The sequence below is a fragment of the Chrysemys picta genome, chromosome 9, assembly GCF_011386835.1.
Source record: "Chrysemys picta bellii isolate R12L10 chromosome 9, ASM1138683v2, whole genome shotgun sequence".
In the NCBI taxonomy this organism is placed as follows: Eukaryota; Metazoa; Chordata; order Testudines; family Emydidae; genus Chrysemys; species Chrysemys picta.
Window position 1 is genome coordinate 94,197,197 of NC_088799.1, and position 21,946 is coordinate 94,219,142.

General features: G+C 42.9%; 1 protein-coding gene across 6 annotated transcripts in view; it reads right to left on the bottom strand.

The window, feature by feature from the left end:
- The window catches only part of MAMLD1 (mastermind like domain containing 1), a 345,220-nt gene that overhangs the window by 33,606 nt on the left and 289,668 nt on the right, over positions 1 to 21,946 (bottom strand). For 4 of the 6 annotated variants that reach the window (XM_042851117.2, XM_065557324.1, XM_005298996.4 and 1 more), the window contains exon 2: positions 3,673 to 5,355. In XM_042851117.2, the coding sequence (XP_042707051.1) occupies positions 3,673 to 5,298 (1,626 nt within the window). In that variant the 5' untranslated portion in view covers positions 5,299 to 5,355. Of the gene's footprint in view, positions 1 to 3,672; positions 5,356 to 11,977; positions 12,127 to 21,946 lie in introns of all 6 variants that reach the window. The other 2 variants (XM_065557323.1, XM_065557322.1) reach the window with 1 other exon arrangement.

A 21,946-nucleotide genomic window follows, 5' to 3' on the forward strand; every position in this document is an offset into this window, starting at 1 on the left:
TACATCAGAGGAGAATCAGGCACTACATTTTTGACATGCAAGAACGCAGCTCTGCAAGTGCAAACTGCACTGCATGCAAATCAGAGCGATGCACAGCTATCCAGGCAAATGCAGTTTGTGCTCTGCTTTCCAACCTGCCGCGTGTCCAAAACCTGACACACCTTTTGGACCACCAAATCTCCTAAGTGTGGAAAAGTATGCATGATATTTTTGGAGACCACTTTTGACAATTTGGCCTTTCATGTCCTTCTCTGTAGTGTGAATTTATGAATCCAAATCGGTGTGCGGAATTTCACTCTGCACGGATCTATACTTCATGAGCAAAATGAAAACTTGAATATAATCTACACGAGCAATGCTAGCAGTACCAGGCTTTCCAATATCACACAATGCAAACTGTCAGTGACTAAATCAATATCTGTCAATGTTCAACAATGAAGACACAGCACTTCAGATGAGAGAAGATTAGACATTATCAGATTTACCAATTGTCCAGGCACTATGCGATTTTGAAAACAGTCTGACTAAGCTACATGATATATTTTATCTCTGAAGTACAAAAAAAACCATATAGCTGCGAGACACCAGTAGGTCACTCCAAGCTTTTGGAATGCAGAGTCTTCTCTTTAATGTGTTACAACAACAACAACGCAGTTCACACTTGGAGTTTATGTCACAGCAGCTGCTCCGTTCCCCATGCTGCTCTGCCTGCTGCAAAGATCAAGTTTCATGCTCTATTGTTCTTCCTCCAACTGGCCACCATCCATTCTCTCCTCCTTCTTCTGTACAAAGCCTCACCTCTTGCTCAAAAAAAGAAAGCACTATGCCTTCTCTTTATAAATTGTAGTCACATATACAAACACACACGTGCACAGAGTATGGGGATGATTTCAAACTACCAAACAACATTCCAGGGTACGATGATAATTTCCTCTTAACATATTTCTCCATATTGTTCTCCATCAACAATTACTACTTTTAAAGATGGAGAAGCTATTTGCCTCCCTCTCCCAATCTTTTACTTGTTGTCCTTTAATGCCATGATCGATCTACGTTTGAATAGTTCTATTTGTTACTGGCTGTGATGGAGAAGTGGCGGTAATAAAATATAAAGGGCCCAATTCTGCTCTCAGCGACATTGGTGTGTTGGAATAACTCCAATGAAATTCACTGAGTTACACAGGCATAAACCTAGTGTGAAATCGGGATCGCAAATAAAATCTCAACGTCAGTGCTTTTGACCCAACTGAAAAAATAATTGTATATATAACTGCAAAAAAGTTAAGTACTAATAGGGGTAGCCATGTTAGTCTGGATCTGTAAAAAGCAACAAAGAGTCCTGTGGCACCTTATAGACCAACAAATGTATTGGAGCATAAGCTTTCGTGGGTGAATACCAACTTCGTCAGACGCATTAAATTTAAGTATACTGGAATGTTGATGTTTCATGTGTCTAGAATATTCTCTCTCTATGGTATTTTTTATAATTTTGCATACAGGGGCCACTTTTTTCATTTAAAATTGTCAAAGTTATTAAAACCTAGGGCAAGTATCCTGATCTTCAACACTCACCATTGATCACAGGCAGCTTAACAAGCTATAAAACCTGGAGAAGCAGTGTAGTTTAGATTATAATTAATGTAATAAGTCTTACCTTATAAAATCAGTGAGGCACTGTGACCTTCCCTACCTGACGTGGACATGTGAAATAATCATCACCTGTCTCAACTGTCCTTGATCTTTACTGATAGCCCCCAAATTATATACTCTTGCTCGTTGCTGTAGGCAGGCCGGGGCTAGAAATGCAGCCCGGGCCGAGCATGAAGAAAGATGCCTGAAGTGGAGCCACTGACCAATTAAAGAGACTCTCCAAAGGGAATCTTTTCCAGTTTTTCTTGGCTAAAAGGATAAATCAGTGATGTTGGAGTTCAAAAGATGTGTGACAGAATGCAAAGCAGGGAAAATTGGGGCACTGGGAGCAGGAGCATGGAGAAAAACACTCTTAGCCCATGATACAGCAAACAACTTCACTGTAGGCTTAACTTTAAGAGGACGACTAGTCCCACTGAAGACAATGGGATTTAGATGTGGGGTGAGCAGACAGCAAATGTGAAACATCGGGATGGGGTGGGGGGTAATAGGCGCCTACATAAGACAAAGCCCCAAATAACGGGATTGTCCCTATAAAACCGGGACATCTGGTCACCCTACTCACATGCTTAAATTATGCATTTGCCTAAGTGCTTTGCTGGATCAGGGCCTTACATCTGTAGCCTGTTTTTTTCTGTTTTAATGCCTAATCAACCCCCAAAGTGCCCAGTGGTATATGATACATATGTTTGGATAAGCAGCATCAGTGAGTTTCAGCCCTTCCCACTAGCCTGTTTGAAGCAGATGTATCATAAGGGGCTATCAAGAGCACACTTATTTGGAAAAGGGTGAGTCAGTCCTGAAATGGCTGCTGTGGAAAGGAGCTACATTTAGTTACCATTAAGAAGCTGACATTTACCAACAGCTACCTTATTTCTTATTCTTAGTACAGGAAAAGGCTGTGGTATCTAAGATACTATAATGTGGGAACTGCTGGCACACGCTGGACGTTTGAAAGCTGACCGTGGTACAGCGAAGAACAAAGGAACCCTCAATTTTGTCTGTCATTCCTCAGCTAAACTCAACAGCACCTCAGAGACCATCCTCTGCTCTTCTGAGTGCAGGCCAATGATAAGTGATTAGACTCCACGCCAGTTGGTGTCTGGTCAGAGTCCACTGTGCTCAATAAACGCAGCCCGACAGATTCTCCTGCCAGAGTTTTGCTTCTGGTTAGCAACATAGTTAATTGTAGCTGTGAGGTTGCATTTTTATTTTAACCACTTTACTTCCCTTGTGCCTGCGCCCACAGAATGAACCCCATTCCTTTAGCTCTCCCTTTGTCAAAGGCCCTTGGTCACAATGAACATCTCTCAGATCAGGTAGGATATGGACAGATGTCACTCAGTACCTCTCCCAGCAAGGGTTACTCGAGAGAAATGAATGGTGTTTCTAACCCCTGACAGCTGTGGTCCTTTGTCCATTCAACACATAATCCAGATCTATCTAGGGAAGGGTAGGCACTCACCAAAAGGTCTTCATTTTTTGGTGAGTTTTGTAACAGTTATTTCAAATCTGTCTCCTGGCTACTCAAGTGCTGCATTGTTAAACATTCAGGGGCCACATTCTGGCGTCACTTTCCATCCTATCTGTGCCTACCTGGCTTCAGAGGTGTAACTTGGGGTGGAATTTGGTTCAGAGTATGAAATTTATTTTAACAGAGAGCGACAAATGATGGCAAATCCATCATGTGAATATCTGCACGGCTACCAAAATAAGCTAACTAGAAGAGCAAAACTATTCCCTTAAAAAGTGATGTAAATGGTTTGAGACATTTGTGGTACAATAGTGCGAAACTATCCATTCAGCTAGGGGAAACAGCTAGGATGTATATGATGGAACGACATAGTGAAGAAATCAATAGAATTACTCCCAAGAACCCCAGAATGTTGTTACCATTATGTCTATGTACATATCCAAAGGGCTTAGTGATGCTATATTTGAAACAGAGAGGTGTTGGGAACCCCCAACAAAAACATCAGAGTTTTAATGTAACCCGTTTAATATAGAAGAAAATGTTCTAACCTGTCTGGGTTGAGATGGCAAAGCAGCAGGCTGCATGTGTCTCTGCATCCGAGGTGGTTGCATCAGTTGTCGAAGATGTTGCTCGATAAACGGGGTATTATTAGCCTGTGGAGACTGTTGTGTGGCTGGTGCTTGCTGCTGTTGCTGGAGATAGTGAATGAGGGATTGCTGCCCTGGATTGGCAGTCATGGGTGACATCTTTGGAGTAGTTGACTCCGATGCAAAATGAGACAGTGGTTTGGTGTTATTAAAAGAAAACTGGTCTTGGGTAACAGGATTCTCATTCTGCAAGCCATTAGATGGCGGTTGCATAATTATGTTCATATTTTTGGACGGGTTTGTAGTCATCAATTTAAAAAGAGAGCTTTGCATACTGGTGGGATTGCTGGTGGGAGTGATGTTAGGAATTAATGTATTTTGAGGACTAAATGGCTGTTGGTGCAGAGCTGGGCTTGACAGTTTTTCTGGCCTGTAAGGTGGGGACGGTCCAGTATTCGTGGAGGCCATGCTGGGAACCAAATTGTTCTGCGGACTTTTAATATTATTGGTTGGGAGGCTGGCTGAAGTCATATTGGATAGCATGGAGTTCTGGGGGCTGAAAGGCTGCTGGTTAAGCGCTGGACTGGAAAGCTTCTCTGACCCATATGGTGGGGAGGGCCCGCTGGACGGGTTGTTACTGGAAGCCATGTTTGAAAGCAGAGTGTTTTGAGGACTCTGAATATTATTTCCTGGTAAACTATTAGAAGTCATGCCAGACACCATGACATTTTGAGGGCTGAAAGGTTGATGGAGGGGGGATGATCCCGGCCTATAAGGCGGAGAAAGACCTGGAGTGGACATGGTTGGCCAGTTGGGAGCCTGTACTTGCTTATTAGTAGTAGACACTTGTTTGCTTGCTGCCAGCTGCTTTAGTTGCTGTGCATGCCAGTTAGATGTAGGCATGTTAGGCAAGGGTACTGGCAGAATAGATTGTGCCTGATTCTTATTCTGTGCTCCCGAAGAGATGGGTGATGCAACAGCTTTGTTTGGGGGAGGAACCGTATAGTTAGCCCCAGCAGATGGAGGCCTCATTTGGGGTGATCCTCCACTTGTTGGATTACAACCTGGAGAAAAATCTTTGTTCACAATGTGGTTCTCCAAGTGAGATGTCTGCGGAGAGGACTTTGGCGTGGTGCTTATGCTTGACTGTGGGTGGCTCAGACCAAGAGGCTCTTCAGCCTTGCTTCCCAAGATCTTCTCAAGATCCAGCTCATTAGGAGAAGGATCAGGCATTTTTGTCAGCTCTTCTAACAGATCTTGCAGTTCCTGGTCCACAGACTGCATATTGTTTCCTTTCTCGTCATAATGAACAACATTATTCTGTCCACCTATCGTCCCTTTCTGTCCTATTTCTGTGTTGGGTGGTACCGAAAATGGAGAACCAATACCACTGCCATTCATGTGATTGTTTTCAAGTAGCGCTGAATGACCAGCTACTCCCATGGAAGAAGTGCTGTGATTGGTGGAGAATGGAGAGTTCTGCATATCTGGACATGACACATTGGGATTGGTCTCTTGGCCCATAGATAGAGTTACATCATCAAGACAAAGTCTCTTATTGTCGCTTGGGAAAATGACATCGGGCATGCCACTGGAAGCAGGGGAGCTGTCATCTTCCAGTTTTCTCTTAATGGATCCCTGTAACTGCAAGAAAAGGACATGTTATTGGCCTTATACCACATTTTAAAGTTGCAAGGTGAAATACTGAGACAGACCTATTGGGACAAAGTCCGCCAGGATTTAAGTGGACACAACTGTACTGAAGTTAACAGAGTTGCATCCAGTCACACAAATTTGACATGTTAGTCTTAAACCGGATGTTTAAACTGTAATATATTGTCTGTCTTGTGAATAATAGAATTTAAAAAAATACTTTCTGGTACCATTTCAATGAAGACATTATGCTCCCTGCATAACACACATGCCAACATTTTTATGGAAACTATTTTTTTTGTCTAAACAATGGGAGAGTTGAATAGAATCATGGATTAAAGTTGGTGCCCCACTGCCAACAATGGGTATTAAGTTCAGACCTGAGACAGCTAAACTATTTTACATTCTTTAAAGACGGGGCATGTGAAATAATCAGCATACTTTCTAAACAAAGCAAAACAACCCTCTAATATCTAAACACATTTTAATCTTTCAAGCTCCCCAGCCACAGATGTTTCAGACTTCAAAACACCAAACAGCAGCAAAAATCTTAATTTCTGTTTCTTATAAATCCACGCTAGCCTCGGCTTTGCTTATGTGAAGGACTGCCGCTCCTTCACAAAACCTACAGGGCTTGTAAAACACAAAAAGACACATGAAAAACTCGATGCTCACTAAATGTTGAATTAAAAATCCAGTAACCTTGACAAATATGATCACACTTCCTACTTTATGTAAAGAAAGTGAAACTGAAAACAATGGCTCTTTAATGCTCCATTGACATGACATGCCAGTCTTTTCTAAATGTAATTATCTGTGGTCCTCACTTTAATAACCAGGGCCTGTGGGTCATAAGATTAATCGGTCATTAACACTGCTGCTTCAATTTAAAGGCATTACAATTATGTTATTTATCAAGAGAGAGAGATAGCATTTGGAAGTTACCTAAATACCAACAGGCAAATAATAAAAATCTATCGTTTCCTCATAAACCTTTTTAGGATGATACAAAAATTGCAAGCCTCTCCCAGGCCTGGTCTACATACATTAGTGTGTCGACACTGTGCTGCAGTGTGGACTACAGGGTTGGGCATTGCAGAGCACACCAAAGTGTTGCAATCTAACTGCCCTGTATGGCTGTTGCTTGCGCAAACTAAAAGGTAGCTAGTTGGTGCCAGTGTCGACCACACAGGGCAGTGAGATCGCAACACTCTATGGGGGTGGGAACTGCAGAGTGCATTATTCCACAATGCAGCATGCTTTGTGGCCTAGGTATGCTGGGGGGTGGGGGGGGAGAGAAAATAAATACATACATACATAAAATAAAAATCAAATCACTAACCAATGTAGCTATGCCAGCAAAAGCCCTACTGTAGACACAGTTATCCCAGGCAAACAGTCCTCTTGCCTGGATAGTTTGTTTGGGGAGCTGGTATAAGCTACGCTGGCAAAAGAACTTCCATGTATCAGCTACGTTGCTACTAGGAGAGTTTGCACGTAGAGCCATTTGCAGGCCCTTTCTAGTGCAGACAAGGCCGTAGAAGCATGCAGTGGTGTAGTGCTATAAGCGAATGTAACTATACGGTTACTACAGCTCTATTATTCAGTTGGTAACACAGGTGCAGGGCACTCAGACAGAAATAAAACAAACCTTTCAAACAGACATCTCTTCTTCTGAGGGAGATCTAAAACAATCAGGTCCTCTCAATCATTCATGGTTATTAAAGCAATCTCATAGCACTTTTGCAAGAATATAAGCATTAACCCTAGTGTCATGACCAAACTGCACCCAGGTTTATCAACAAAAACTCCCACTCTAGTTTACTTTATTGTTATGTCTTATTTGTATTATGGTGGCACCTAAAGGCCCCAGCCAAGATCAAATCCCATGATGGTGGGCACTGAACCTCCATCTAGTAAAACACAATCACTCCCCAAAGAGCTTAAAATCCAAAAGGACAAACAAAAGTGAATCTTCTCTTCCCCACTGGTGCAGATGCCTGCTCGTCAGCAGTAGACAAATATTCCCCATTATGCAATATTAAGCACACTACACAAATGTAGACTGTCATCCACTGCAGAATTCCATGGCCCCTTTCAGAAGCATGGCCCCAACTAAACAGTTGGTCCTGAGAATTATATTTTCTCTCCTTAGAAGTCATGCCAAGGAGAGGCTACTTTGAAATGACCCTTGTAAGCGTATCTCCAATTTTAACCTCAGCATTGAGCCCTAACATAGAGAAGCAACAGACAACCGTCATGAGTCCCTGAAGGATCTCTTAGGCCTGGTCTACACTGAGGTGGGGTGGGGTGGGGGATCGACTTAAGATACGTAACTTCAGCTACGAGAATAGCGTAGCTGAAGTTGACGTATCTTAGGTCGACTTACTTCGCGTCCTCACAGCGTGGGGTCGATTGCCGCCGCTCCCCCATTGACTCCGCTTCCGCCTCTTGCCGCAGTGGAGTACAGAAGTCGACAGCAGAGCGATCAGGGATCGATTTATTGTGTCTACACTAGACATAAATCGATTCCCGAGAGATCAATCATTACCCACTGATCCGGCGGGTAGTGTAGACGGACCCTTAGATCCATCAGCAGCTTTTGCGAACTCTGACCATAATGCATGTTAACACGCATTGGGTCCCAGGTTAAGTGAACAGCTTTGCATTGGCTGCTTTTTTCTCTCAGGGAGGACCTAGAGGATAGGTTTTGTACAACTCCACATCTGCTCCCAAGGGATTGCTCAGGCTGGGTTCCACAGACTTTATTTTGTCATCTCTCCATGTCAATGGATGGGGAGGACGGTGCTTGTTAATGGGGCCTGTAGTATCATTCATCTGTGAACAAGGCTTACGATTATCATCAAATCTAGAGGGTGCAATACCTCCACTTTCCCAGTGTGCACCTCAGAGATTTGGAGGAACATGAGATGGCAGAGGATCAATCTGGTGGTGATGCTCCAGGGTTTGGGGGTACAGGGGAATATCAGGGGAGTATGGTCGGGGTAGTTCTTGCCCATGGTTTGGATGGCATTGGTCTACCCTTTGCCTACAAAAGCAACATTTGGGGCATAGGGCCAAGAAAGCCTTTTTCATTCTCTCAGATATGGGATTATTACAATGATCCATGACTTTGTGATCTCCCAACTGCGTTACTTCAATGGGCTCTACATGGGCTGCACCTGAAAACCACTTGGAAGTTAGATTTGGTGCAGAATGCGGGTGACTGCTTGTTGAATGTGTTAATTAAAAGGAACATACACCAGTTCTTTGACAACTGTACTGGATTCCTGTTGTCTTCTGGCTTTGGTCTCTAGAAACCTATGAAGTTTGATTCCTGACTGTGAGAAAGACAACTTCTCTCCTTGCCTCACCCAGTGACAGCTAAAGCACTTTAAAGTGTGTAGATGTAAGCATCTGGGGTTTCTGGCAGAGCATGCTCAGTGAAGGATTATAGATTGTCATTTGCTTATTCCACTGACCTGACACAGCCTAGTTTGGTGATCATTCGAAAATGGCACAAGTCCTAGGTCTGATGATGGATGGGCTGCTGGATGGGAGATCAGTTGTTTGTTTATCTGAAGTGCCCCCTTTCTTGATCTGATAAAATTGGGCTGAAGTGGAATATTTGAATAGACGTTGCCCATGCTCTCTGAGACATGCCAGTAAGGCACAGTTGTTCTCTAAATGTGTGTGTTTAGATTTACACTTTTCATTGCTTCCTTCCCATCTCCAAAATAAACACATCGTGATCCCAAGCAACACCCCAGGAAACCTGGGGCAGGAAAACTGAAGGGGTGTCTCCCATACATGGCCAACTGAATTACTGGCATGTCTGTCCTGGCTCTTGAGTTTACTGCACAGAATTTCAGCTTTCAGAACACTTAGAAAAGCTGCTTAACTGTTGCGCTGGGGCGCTAGTGTGAAGAGGACAGGAAAACCCCATTTCCACCTTGAATTACTAGAAACAGGCCTCCATAGACTAAGGCCAGAATTTTCAGAAGGGCTCAGCATCCACAGGGGATTTTTAAAACGTTCCAGCACGCTGGGTGCTGAACTCTCGTGGCAAATCCAGCCATCAGCGTCCCAACGGGATTTGCTGGGTGCAGAGTTCGGTTGAAAAGCAAGACCTTGTATAGATCCTAAATCAGAGCGAAGGTCATTTGAAAATCCACCCCCCAACTGAGTACTGACCCCTTGCAAATCTGCCTCTAAGTCTCAAGGTACCCAGTAGCACTTGAGCTTTTAAAATTGCTTTTTAGTATAATAAAATGTCTACAGGATTTTTTTTTAATATGCAAAAGATCTTGGCATTTCACTTTCATGGGGAGTGTTTGCAGCTAGTGCCCATAAAACGCACAAGGCCAAATTCACCACGGGTGGAAGTGGGTGTAAATCCACTGAATTCAGCGGGGTTGTAGTCGCTTATGAGAGGTCTGAATACTGCCCCATATCTGTAAGGTTAAAATACCACCTTTGAAGCATCCCAAGCAAATAAAAATGGCGATATTATACTGGGGACTTCTTTATTCGTTATCAGCTAGGTGTGGAAATCACTCATTGCATTGGCTATTCTATTATATAAAGGTATGCTTAAGTATTCCATGCTTAAGCACACATGACTCATTACTCTTTTACAGTACAATGCCACCTTGGTATCTCTGCTATGAGCCTGCTAGATTTTTCTCCCCAACTCCCTAAATCCCATTTGAATGCTTTCACTGGGAAATACAGTACATTAACATGCCGCTGTGGCAGTTCTGACAAGTACAGGGGAGAGAAATTCAGCTTCACATTACAGAGACACTTGCTAGTTTAGCTAATCTGATTGCAGTGGCAGCAGATCATCACGGGTGTGCTAGGACATCCATATCCAGGAGCCCTTGGGTGAACCAATTCAATCAGCCGCTCACTGCAGGCCCTTATCAATCAAGTTATTATGGGGCATCTCTAGACCAAGACTTGGTGGTGGTGCATACATGTCCTTCTCAGACAATTTGTTCACTAGCTTTACTGCCAGCTTCCCTTGCCTGGCACTGGCTCCTCCTAGGGGAAAGGGTTGCTTTACTACAGCTCTCTCCCCCTTTCCTGTGAGATAGTTCTGAGATCGCTTTTCATCATCTGGCAACAAATAAATGAGAATAGCCATCAAAACGTGTTCTGCCCCATTCTGCGCTGGCTATTATGCAGGCAAGCTCTATTTGGCAATGAATGCATGTGTATAAATAATTGTGCTGATTGACTACTGTACACAGCAAATTCTGTAAAAGCTTCATTCACACACACACAAACAAGGACTAAACAGACAAGCAACCAATGTGCTCTCATGTGACCTTGTGAAAATTCATTAGAGCGCACATGATAGCCTCTTAAGAAATATTTGGGAAACAAAGACAGCCCTTCTGATTTTTGCCACATTAAAACTATGAAGTCTCCATTATCTCTGGTCTGCTTTTAAAAACGAGACTATGACATTGTCCCAGTTTTACTTTTATCTCAGAATGAGAAGGCTGCATTTCTGGGAAAGGCTGAAAGTTACAAACAAGTAGCACTGCTAGCTCATAACGGTAGTATAACGAGAATAAATAATAACTGTTTACACTACTCCTTCCAAGTAAGCTTTACAGCTGTGGTTATAAATACCTAATCTGTCACATACAACCTGTGAGTAGAGAAACAATTCTCTGTGTATGCATGTGCAATCTCAGTGGCACAAGGAATGAAGGGCAGATTCACTGAGACACAGCCAGACTTTCCCTGCACCAGCCCAAGATCAGGGCACCCATGTTAGACCAACTGAGGGCTGCATTGACCTGTTATCAGGAGCCCAGTGAGCTAAACCCAGTTTAAATGAATAGGGGGCAGATTGAAGCTGTGGATACGGGGGCCGCTCACACCAAGTTGGAGCATCACCGTAGTGGGATCCACAGTCTCTTTGCACTGCACTTCCATATAACTAGGGTTGCCAACCCTCCAGGTTTGTCCTGGAGTCTCCAGGAATTAAAGATTAGTCTTTAATTAAGTATTAGGTCATGCGATGAAACCTCCAGGAATATGTCCAACCAGAATTGGCAACCTTACGTAGATCATTAGTATTTTGATTATTCCCACCCCGTGTCAGGCACTTTCCAAACACACAGAGGAAGACAGGGTCCCTGCCGGAAGCGCTTAGTCTAAAGCGGAGAGAGCTGCAGGGTGCAAGTGGTAAACGTGGAGGCAGAGCAATCAGATTGAGGAGAGAGACAGGTAGCATGATTCCATTTGTTAAAACACCTAATTGAATAAGCCTCCCTGCCTAGTCATTCAGCTTCATTTCTTTCTTTAAAAACAGGAGCTATCCATGTAAGCCAACCTTCCCCTCCCTTCCTGCCAGCCTACATTCACTCCCTCCCACTTGTTCCTCTGCCCACCCAGACTCTGAAAGGAAAGTGCTGCCATGGGCTGAAATGCAGGACTCAGTGGGGCTTCATATCTTCCAACCTGGGTGCCATCAGACCCCTCCTTCCATTAGAAACACACTGAAGCTATGGCAACGACGAGACATTCTTAATTTAGGTCAACACTATGCAGAGATAATCATTAGGGAGAAAAAAAATGTAACTACTAAACCTACTGTTGAGTAAGACAGTTCTGCCTGGCTTTTACAGCACACTGCAGATTCAGGCCCTGATTTATGGCAACCACAGGACACGGATTGCGGATCCCCGATCCTTGGCTCCAGTGGGGCCTTCTCCAACTTCCACATTGGTATTCGCCTCTTCCCTTGATGCCCCCGCCAAAAAAAATTGGTTACTATTTAAAAACCACCAAACAAACAAACAGGCATAAAGACACAAAGGAAAGAAGTGAAATGTCAATACTATTGCATTTTTACAGGAGGGACTATGGGAAGAGCAGACGCATGGAGCACAAGGAAGTGGCCCTGGGTATGTGAGGAAATAGTAAACACACTTCTACTGAGATCACTCAGGACACATCAGAAATGTCCTATCCAACGCACGGCCATTTGTTACCTTTTGCTAGCGAATGATTCACACGCGGTCAGATTTGTATTGGACTCCGGGCAGGTCTATGCTTAAAAACCTGCTGCAGTACAGCTGCCCTGCTATAGCGCTTTAGTGAAGACGCTATTTTGCGGACGGAAGGGCTTCTCTCATCAGCGTAGTTAATCCACCTCCCTGAGAGGCGGTAGCTATGTCAACGGGAGAAACTCTACCTTCGACATAACACCGTCTACACCAGTGGTTCGGTCGGTATAACTGCGTCGCTCGGGGGGTGGATTTTTCACACCCCTGAACGACGTCGTTACACCCATGTAAGTTTGTAGTGTAGGCCTGGCCTCAATCCTTACAAAAGTCTCTGCTGGGATAAGCCAGAAGAGCTGCTTCTTTAGCCCAGCTAGTGCAGCCCTCACCTTCAAATGCCGGGGATCCCCCAGCTGGGCACTTAAAGGCATGTTAGAGGCTCTCCAAAAGATCAAGGGCATTCCCTCTCCAAATTTTTTGCAAACATATTGTCTTTTGTTTTCTTCCTCTCGGGCACCTGACCATGGCAAGGAGTTTAATGATGCAACAGACTGTGCATGTATACCATTACCCCTACTGGATGGCATCAGAACTGCTCATGTGTATGTCATAGTCCTGACACTGCTAACAGCTCCAGGTAATTTTCCATTAGCCGAAAACGGTAAGAGACTTGTGCTTTGGAAGGAAAATCTGGGTTCTACCAGGAAGCTGGGCGGTCATGGCTTGCAGCACAAGGACAAACGTGAACTCCTAGCCGGCCACAGATTTGGTACTTTTTGCAAATAAACACAATTCAGTAGAAATAAAAGCTTCCACTGATTGCCACTGGGTGCGACCTGATTGCCACTAGATTCAACCTCCACTAGCAGTTCAACATCCACACAGCCTGCTTTGAGGGGGAGACCAGTTTGAGAGGAGGCCACCATTTTGAACTGTAGCCTCAGCACAGCCCGCACTGGACTCCTCTTTTGCAACCATTTCACCTTCTTTCATCTTCACTCCCTCTGCTCTCACCCTGAATGGTAGTGCAGTAAGATTCCTTCCTCTCTCGGTTTGATAGCACCAACTGAACACACCCGTTGGGTCTTTCAAAGGGGCTGAAGATTGTCAGTCGCCCTGCTCTCACTGAAAGTCAATGAGAGTTGGGTCCCTCTTTGAAAATCCCAGTTTCTATGACATGTATGTTCCTTTGGTTAAAATCAGGAGACAGCCCGGCTGTTAAAATACAGCCAACCACCAGAAAGGAAGTTAGACTCTCTAAGTAGCCATCAGCATTCTCCAGGCATTCTGAGAGCTTTACACAAAAAGCTCTCTAGACAGCACAAGGGTGCTTCAGAAAACTAGGGAATTCAGGTCACCAACTAGCTGCGAAGACATATGAATAATGGTGAGAGGGAGCGTGCTTATCTTTTGAGAAGAAGGGATAGGCAATGTAACCTCCACTCAGGGTAAGCAGAATGAAACAGCTACACTTTGACACACTGAATTGTGAATTTTAAGCTGGCAGCCCAGTTTTTCTTTCAAGAACCACTGCAAACTGTGATTGTGGGATTGATTGGTTTGGTTTTGAATATAAAATCAGAATCTACGATTTGCTTAACTGAACTGACTGGAGTTCATCTCTCTCTCTAAAAATGCTAGACACTGTCAAAACTAGAAGTGGTGTACATTTGCCAGTGGCAAACGTTTGCAGCACTCAGCCACCAAAACTTCAGTCTCTGGCTTCAACAAACTTCAAGGAGAGCTATCTGTTCAATCAAAAGCAGCAGTGTAATGTGAAAATAAGGCTGGCAATTTTCTATTTACACAGATAAACTTCACTGAATTCTTTACCGTGTCGTAAACGTACAGATTGGAAGGATTTTCACCTCTGCAATGACTCACAATTCCACGATCCAGATGTAGTTTAATGATCTACTAATCCATGAAAACTCTCCATTAAAAATAAAGATAGGAATTCCACTGGGCATTTTATGACAAAGTACAGTTACCGTGAAGTGGTTAGGATATACATTCACATTTTTTTAAAATGGCAGTGGTTACTTAGTGCTCTGCCCAAACAAAAAGATGCACAGCCTGCAGGTGGAAGGTTGGCTACCTTATGGCACATGGACAACGAAAAAAAACAGACTAGATGCTCAGTTGTAGATATGGTCAGGGAGTAGGGGCCCCATGACAGTCATCAAGGGAAGAACCTGTCACCATGTTAAGAGGTATGCAGGCTTAGCATATCCCCCCCAATATCATTCCTGGGGGCCCAACTGCATTCTGGTGGCCAAAGTTGACATTACAGGGCTGCATCCAAGAAGAAATACCAACTCCTGAATAGAGAATAATCTGAGAAGCCACAGGGGCCACATCTACACACACACAAAAAAGGTTTGTTTTTACTGTGTGCTAAAATCGTACTATAGACAAGGTTAGTTGTAGGTTTTCTATTTTGTTTTTATTAAGACAGTTACAATAAAACATTAACATATTCTTGTGACGCTGTATAAAAGATGGGTGACCATTTATTATTGTTACCATTATTATATAATTGCTACAAATCTTGTACACAGTATATATCATGTAAGGTATCCAGGGACAAATTACAGTCTGTCAAGTATGATTATCCAGGTTAAATCCATGTATCAGCTTTGTATCTAAAGTTATGAATATTGGCTATGTATTTATATCTCAAATGTGTTTGTTCTTGGGGTAACACCCACAAGGTAGTTTACATTCAGTCTCGACAGCCCATTGTGAATGGAGTATTTAAAGCTTGATGGGTCATTCAGAAGAATGAACTCTTCCGACAGCTCTTCTTGAGGATGCCTCAGACAACAAGGAGCCAAAGGCCACCCTTGTGATTCAGCAAGACCTATAAGGGCATGTGATGTGGACATGTGACCTCGGACTACATCTTTTTTAGTAACTTTCCATACACAGGGGCTTTGTTTGGGACAGTAAATTTCAATGCACATGGCAGAAGATATAAAAGACACTCGAGATATCTCCATTTTGCCTCATTTCTGCTCCAGTTCTCTGGACTGTGGATTTACAACTAAACAGAGTATTTTGAACAACGGACTGAGGACCATCCAATCTTTTGGAAGTTACCAGAGAGACTTTTGCAAGCCAGCATGATCACTGCTACGATCCTGATCTATGAACACTGAAAATCACTTGTATGTATATGTTTCTTTAACCATTCAATACATCTCTTCTTTTACTAATAAAATCTTTAGTTAGTTTACTAAGGATTGGCTGACAGCATGATATTTGGGTAAGATCTGAAATACATATTGACCTGAGAGGGATAAGTGTCTGATCCTTTGGGATTGGAAGAATCTTAAGTATGGTGAATAGGGTTTTCAGTAACCTCTCACTATATTAGACCTGTGTGTCTGGATGAGAGCCAAGGGGCTGGAATGCCTAAAGGAGACTGTCTTTGGCTTCTGGTTAATCAGTGTGGTGCTACAGAAGCTCCTTTGTTATTGGTTTGGTGAATCTAAGTATAGAATAAACCACCAGTTTGGGGGGGATTGTCTGCCCTGTTTCTTACAGTCTGCTCTGAGTGTAGCATTCTCAGTGTGGTCCATCCCAGGCACCCAGTCAAAACTACATTGTACATTACTTATTCAGGATCAGGCTAAAGATTCTGGCTTGCTGGCTGTGGAGCCCTATTTCTCTGGATGCACTAGAAAGGGTGACCAAATTGCTAAATACCTATCTTCTTGGTGGCACTTCTCTTGTGTATGTACTTGGTGTGAAAGCTTTTCAATTACAAGGACAGTCCATATTTTACTATGCCACAATTCTATAGAAGGAGGGGTTCATATGTTTCTAATAATGTGCAATACACAAAGTCCAGCTGCTAACATGAAAGAAATTAATTTGTTCTGCTTATAAAGGTGAACTTTTACTAAAGCAATAGGTAAGCAGGATCAGGGGATCTCTAGGAAGCTGGCATTTTGTCATCAGATGACTCTCTCTAGTAAACTTAAGGGGAGGGTTTACCCTACCTACCTAGCATGTGTTAAAAACTACAACTTGCCTTGTCTACACTAGGATTATAACAAATGTTAAAAACCACGCATTTCTCCTAGTGTAGGCAAGCCACAGATACAACTTTGGGATAGAGAAAGCCTTGAACTTCTTCAAGAAAAGTCAGTGTGGACCAACCTACTGTTCATGTTTTGTACGGTCATGGATTCATCATGAACGTGGAAGTACCCATGTAGAGGGGAGAGGAGCTGAGGATATAACTCTAATATTTACAGTGAAAGAATATTAGTTATTAACTAGTGAGTGTACATTACATGGAGTTTTACTTATTTGGACACATGATGTGTTCTCACATGTTAGTTTACAATGGAAATGTGAACTCTATCCTTTTCCAAACAAAAATATATAGGGATCATCTATTAAAAGTTATAGACACATCAAATAATGCCTCAATGCAGTTTTTATATTCTCAGAGTCCAACCTTGCACCCACTGAAGTTAACGGCAAAGATCCCATTGACTTCAGGGGCATTTCTCTCCCCACTTTTAGCATCAGTCATTCTATCCGTATTACTCACTCTGTAAATCAATTTTTGTCTGATCACGTGTCAAATCGGAGGGTCCCATAACTGTATTAAAAAAAAAAATCTGTTCCCTCTAAACTATTTTATCAGCCACTAGCGTGTTGTCACTTTTATTATTTTAAGTTTGTATTACAAAAAACACAGTGTCTATTAACACACACTAAAAAAAAAAAAAAAAAAAAAAAAAAAAAGGAGGGCCTAAATCAGATTTACCTTTCCAGTTCACAATCTGTTGTTGCTGCATAGCTTCAGTCTGTGCTGATGTGACAGACAGACGAAGGTTACAGTGTAAAAGCCTACAACAGGAGGGCTGCCTGTACGAAACACTTGGGATGATCGCAGCCTCCCTTCCTACCTCGAGTTGTAACAATTCAGAACACACCGCCTCTTTTCCAGTTAATGATAGATGCTTTCTTAAATTCTGACTCCTTCTGTCACTTCCTGTACTCTAATTAATCTTTTGCCCTGAGTAACCCTACAACACAACATGTAATCCCAACTGAAAGTACTTAGAACTACAGGGTTCAGCCGGTAAATGCAAAAAACTAGCACATCCTGGTTGCTGGAAACAAAGATGTCATCTCAGAGCATGCCCACCTATCCCAACTGGAAATTCAGAATGGATTGGATTGCCAAGAAGTATCTTCTTTAGTAAAATGATCTTTACATTTTGCCTTTAATAAACTTCTGAATAGAAAGCTTGAAATCTTTACTAAAAATTAAAGGAAGTAAATACTAAGACCCCTAGGGAAGTGATTTGATTTTTTCACATTGACATTTGGATGCAGCTAAGTCTCAGGAAGATGGATGTATAGTTATGCTACACTCGGTTTTCATTCTAGAGTTCTAATATGGGCCACTTGGAAAAGAATCAATGGCTAGGTTCTCTTTTAATTTACACCAGTGTAATATTAAGAACATCACCACTGAGATCGGTGCAATTTATGCCAGTGAAAATCAATGCAAGTGAGAAGACAATCTCAGCCAGCACATATCTACTTCTCCATCATACTCTCTGAGATGCTAACAACCCTTATGTTTCTTCCCATGTGTGACCGGACATTACACTGGAGGAAAGAAAAAAGGAGTTAACCGATGTTGGCTCTGCTATTATTTAGTGGGCTAGTCTGAATTATCAGTCTCATGTTAAAGGGTACTGCCACTCCCACATAGTGGAACAACTCTGCTCCATCAAGACTGATGCACAGGTCATAAAACAGCTCAGCTACTTTCTGTGCTAATTGCATTGGTTGTTAAAAAGAATTTTCTGCAGAAAAATTTGCATTTGACAAATGTATCCGGAAGAGCAGGACACTGCCACTTACTCCTGTGTTGTTCTGCTAGCAGGATATTTCTGTACAGATGCCTCTTAATTAGTCATCTGAAGACTTAGGCAATCACATCATGCATATTGTTTAGCTGTAACTTTTCCATTCCATTTAATGACAAGTGTTATTAACTAGACAGCTGAAGAAAGAAGTAGTTCTTCGCCTGTTTTTTAAGTTGGAGTACAAGAGCATTTCTTTCATATCTGCCTGTAAATCAAATCAATCTCAGATTCAATACTGTTCCATCACTATTACCTCATCGGGCCCTGCTTTTAATACCGATGGTATCATTTTTATGTATTTTTATAGTCCATTAATTTCAAAGTCCTATGGTGCCTTTTGCAGTAATTTCTTAGCCTACATTCTTTTCTTGTGGCAATAGCCAGGATGGTGAAGTGTAGATACGCTCCACTGAACAAAAAGGGATGAATTCGCTATTTAGGCCAACCGAGATTTTAAAACACACTATTTCCTCTCTTCTAGCTTCTAATGCTGGCACACTGATCATAAGCTAACAAGAACTAGTGATGAAATGCACAAGTCCTTGAATCACAATCTAGGCAGATCCTTCACCATATAACCAACTGTTCCTCCACTCCCCCCCCCCCCCCTTAGTTTTGCACTGGTTTCTGCTTCAGGTTATTTTTCTCTTTTTAAATCCCAATGGTCAGACAGACAGATTCCTGTTTCATCAGGGTTGCATACTGTCAAGGAGATATGGTTAGGGATTAAGCAGCCTGGAGTCAAAGCCTTAGATTGTGTCAAACTAGTAACTTGACTCTCCCCAAATACTCAGCACCCATCAGATTTCAGTGCTAGGAAATCAAGAGAATGAGGCATTTTTGGTTCAATGTCCAAAATATTTTCACTTCCCTACAGAAAAGAATAATAGCTCTAACCTTACCTACTTGGTTGCTCTTGAACATTAATGTTATATGGCCTAATACTGAATCAGTCAGTGGTCTTATACCCGCTCGCTGTATTGAGAAACTAATGCAGTAATAACAACGAGGAGTCCTTGTGGTACCTTAGAGACTGACAAATTTATTTGGGCATAAGCTTTCATGGACAGTAATGCAGTAATGTAATGTGAAAGGCTTGCTAGGGTTAGCAAGGAGCAAAAGGTGCAGTTAGAAGGTCTCTCCCCATTTCAAGACTGCAGGTTTTCTAAAGAGAATCCCAACTCTCTGAACCCCCACTCGAGAAATTAAACCCACAATACAATCTCTTGGGGGGGGTGAGGGGTGTCTGTATTGCTACTTCTAGCCTGACCAAAAGTGAAGTACAGAAGCCTGAGGAAAATGGGGTGAATGGGAGAATTAAGAAATTTGTGAAACTTCCTCCTCTCCCACACACTCCACCACCATCTAATATTTCTTCTCTGAGTTGGTGCCCCGACAGTCACTTGGAGTTTCAAAGTAGAAACCCCAGAAACTTGAAGTGAAACTATGAATTCTGTCCAATTTTAATATACAACCATAAAACCAGTCCAGGTTAGAGCAAAAGGTTCATGAGTCTTAGTAGATTCCTTGCTGAACCTGAGCTGAGTGGAGAATTTATAACAAGACAGGAAGCAGTCATATTTTATGTGGTTTCGGGTCTGGTTGTGAACATGTCACTCAGCTCTAACTACCTGTTTTCATCTTACCAGTTTCATCCTTCCCCACAGAGCAGATCTACTGGTCTCCCAGCGTATTAACTAGAATTGAAATAGAGATTGGTTGATTGTCTTTATTTGTATCCTTCCACCTTTAACATCTGGCCCCGGACCAATAGACACTTGCACATGCTCTCTCTCTCACGCACACTCACACCTCTCCTTGTTACTCACAGCTTGTGTATGCTAGCAGGAAACTCAAGGAACATTTTATTATATGGCTCCCAAAACATAGCGTCATTAAAAAAAACCCAAACTCCACACTGTGATTGAAATCCTGGCCCCAGGAGTTCTTAACATGGACTTTAATGGTGACAGGATTTCATCCTATGTTTTATTACTATGGACTAATGGAGTAAAACAAAAAAGTTTGGGATCTGGAGAATTATCCCCACCAAATCATAACAATGTTAGAGTAACTCAGTGGAGAGAGGTGCTGTGGTTAAAATCTCTTTACAGACAGATTCCCCTCTGTCCTATAGGCTCAGTGTTAATCACACATTCATCACTGTAAATTGACAACATAAATGCTGATTTGTGCAAATGATGTTAGAGAAAATGGTGTTCTAGCTACAGAAATGAATTCAACATCCTTTCAAGCTTTCTACACTTCTAGGTTTTATGTAAACCCTCATTTTTTAAGCCTTTGTTCTGCATTTAAAAGGCCACCCAGTGAAAGCTGTGAAGTGTAGCATGTGTTTCCACTGATATTAAAATACTCTTTACTAAATCTCACATAAGTGTATACAAGAAGCTGTTTGCAACCTACTGTGTTAAAAGATGATTTATCAGATAACGCAGTAAAAGTTTCAATATGCGGAATTAAAAAAAAGCTGACTTTAATCCATTCAAAAAGTGATATTTTTATCTTTTAAAGCAAAATCTCTATACCACTGAGATAATACCAACCTTCAAACACACGCCGTGGTACCTGTTTGAACAATTAAGCCCATGATCTTGCAAACACTTAAACTTTAAGCACATGAGTGGTCTCTTTGGATTTAAGCGTGGGTTCAAGCCTTTGTAGGATCAGGGTTTAATTTATATGTCCAGATTGCAAGTCTCGTTGTCTGCATAGTATCAAATATAGCACTAAAAATGCTAAGTAACTGAATAGTTCAGACAATTTTTTTTTAGCATCACTGATGCACTTTTATCCTTAGATATTCATGTTAAAAAAAAAAAAAACCTCTCCCACACAATATAGCAGGGGTCGGCAACGTTCGGCACGCGGCTCGCCAGGGCAAGCACCCTGGCGGGCCGGGCCAGTTTTATTTACCTGCTGACGCGGCAGGTTCGGCCGATCGCGGCCCCCCACTGGCAGCGGTTTGCCGTCCCGGGCTAATGGGGGCGGCGAGAAGCAGCGCGGGTGAGCGATGTGCTGGCCGTGGCTTCCTGCCGCCCCTATTGGCCCGGCCCGCCAGGGTGCTTTCCCTGGCGAGCCGCGTGCTGAACGTTGCTGACCCCTGCAATACAGCATAGCCAGAATAGCTTAGTCTCATCACCACGTTTTTTCCCCCTCTCCAAACACGGCAAGGGAAAGCAGACTAAATAACGGACCGTTTTAGGGGTAACTGCAGTGCGCTTTGAATATTACAGATTCCAGCTTCGTCTTGAGCACAGCAGGAGGCTACCAAAGGATTGAGATGGAGCTCCACAGGCACATGTCTGAATTACAGATGGCAGCAGCAGAACTTCATCCAGATTAGTCAAAACAGACTCCAGTGGAAGAGTTCTTCACATAGGACCTGTAGTGGGGTGGTCACCCGCTCCTACCCTGAAGGACTTGAAGTCAGCCCTGGGAGAGGGCTGAGGCTGTGCGAGGGCTGCAGCTAGTAAGAGCCGTCAGCCTTGGCTGATTGAGGAAGGCAGCCACAGCTGGGGCCACGCTCCAATCAGACCGTAGCTGGCCTTATAAAGGCCAGGGAAGCCAGGAGCTAAGTGAATCTCTTTCTAGCTTGCTGAAGGAGATGGCCTGGCTGCTGGGGAGCTGAACAGA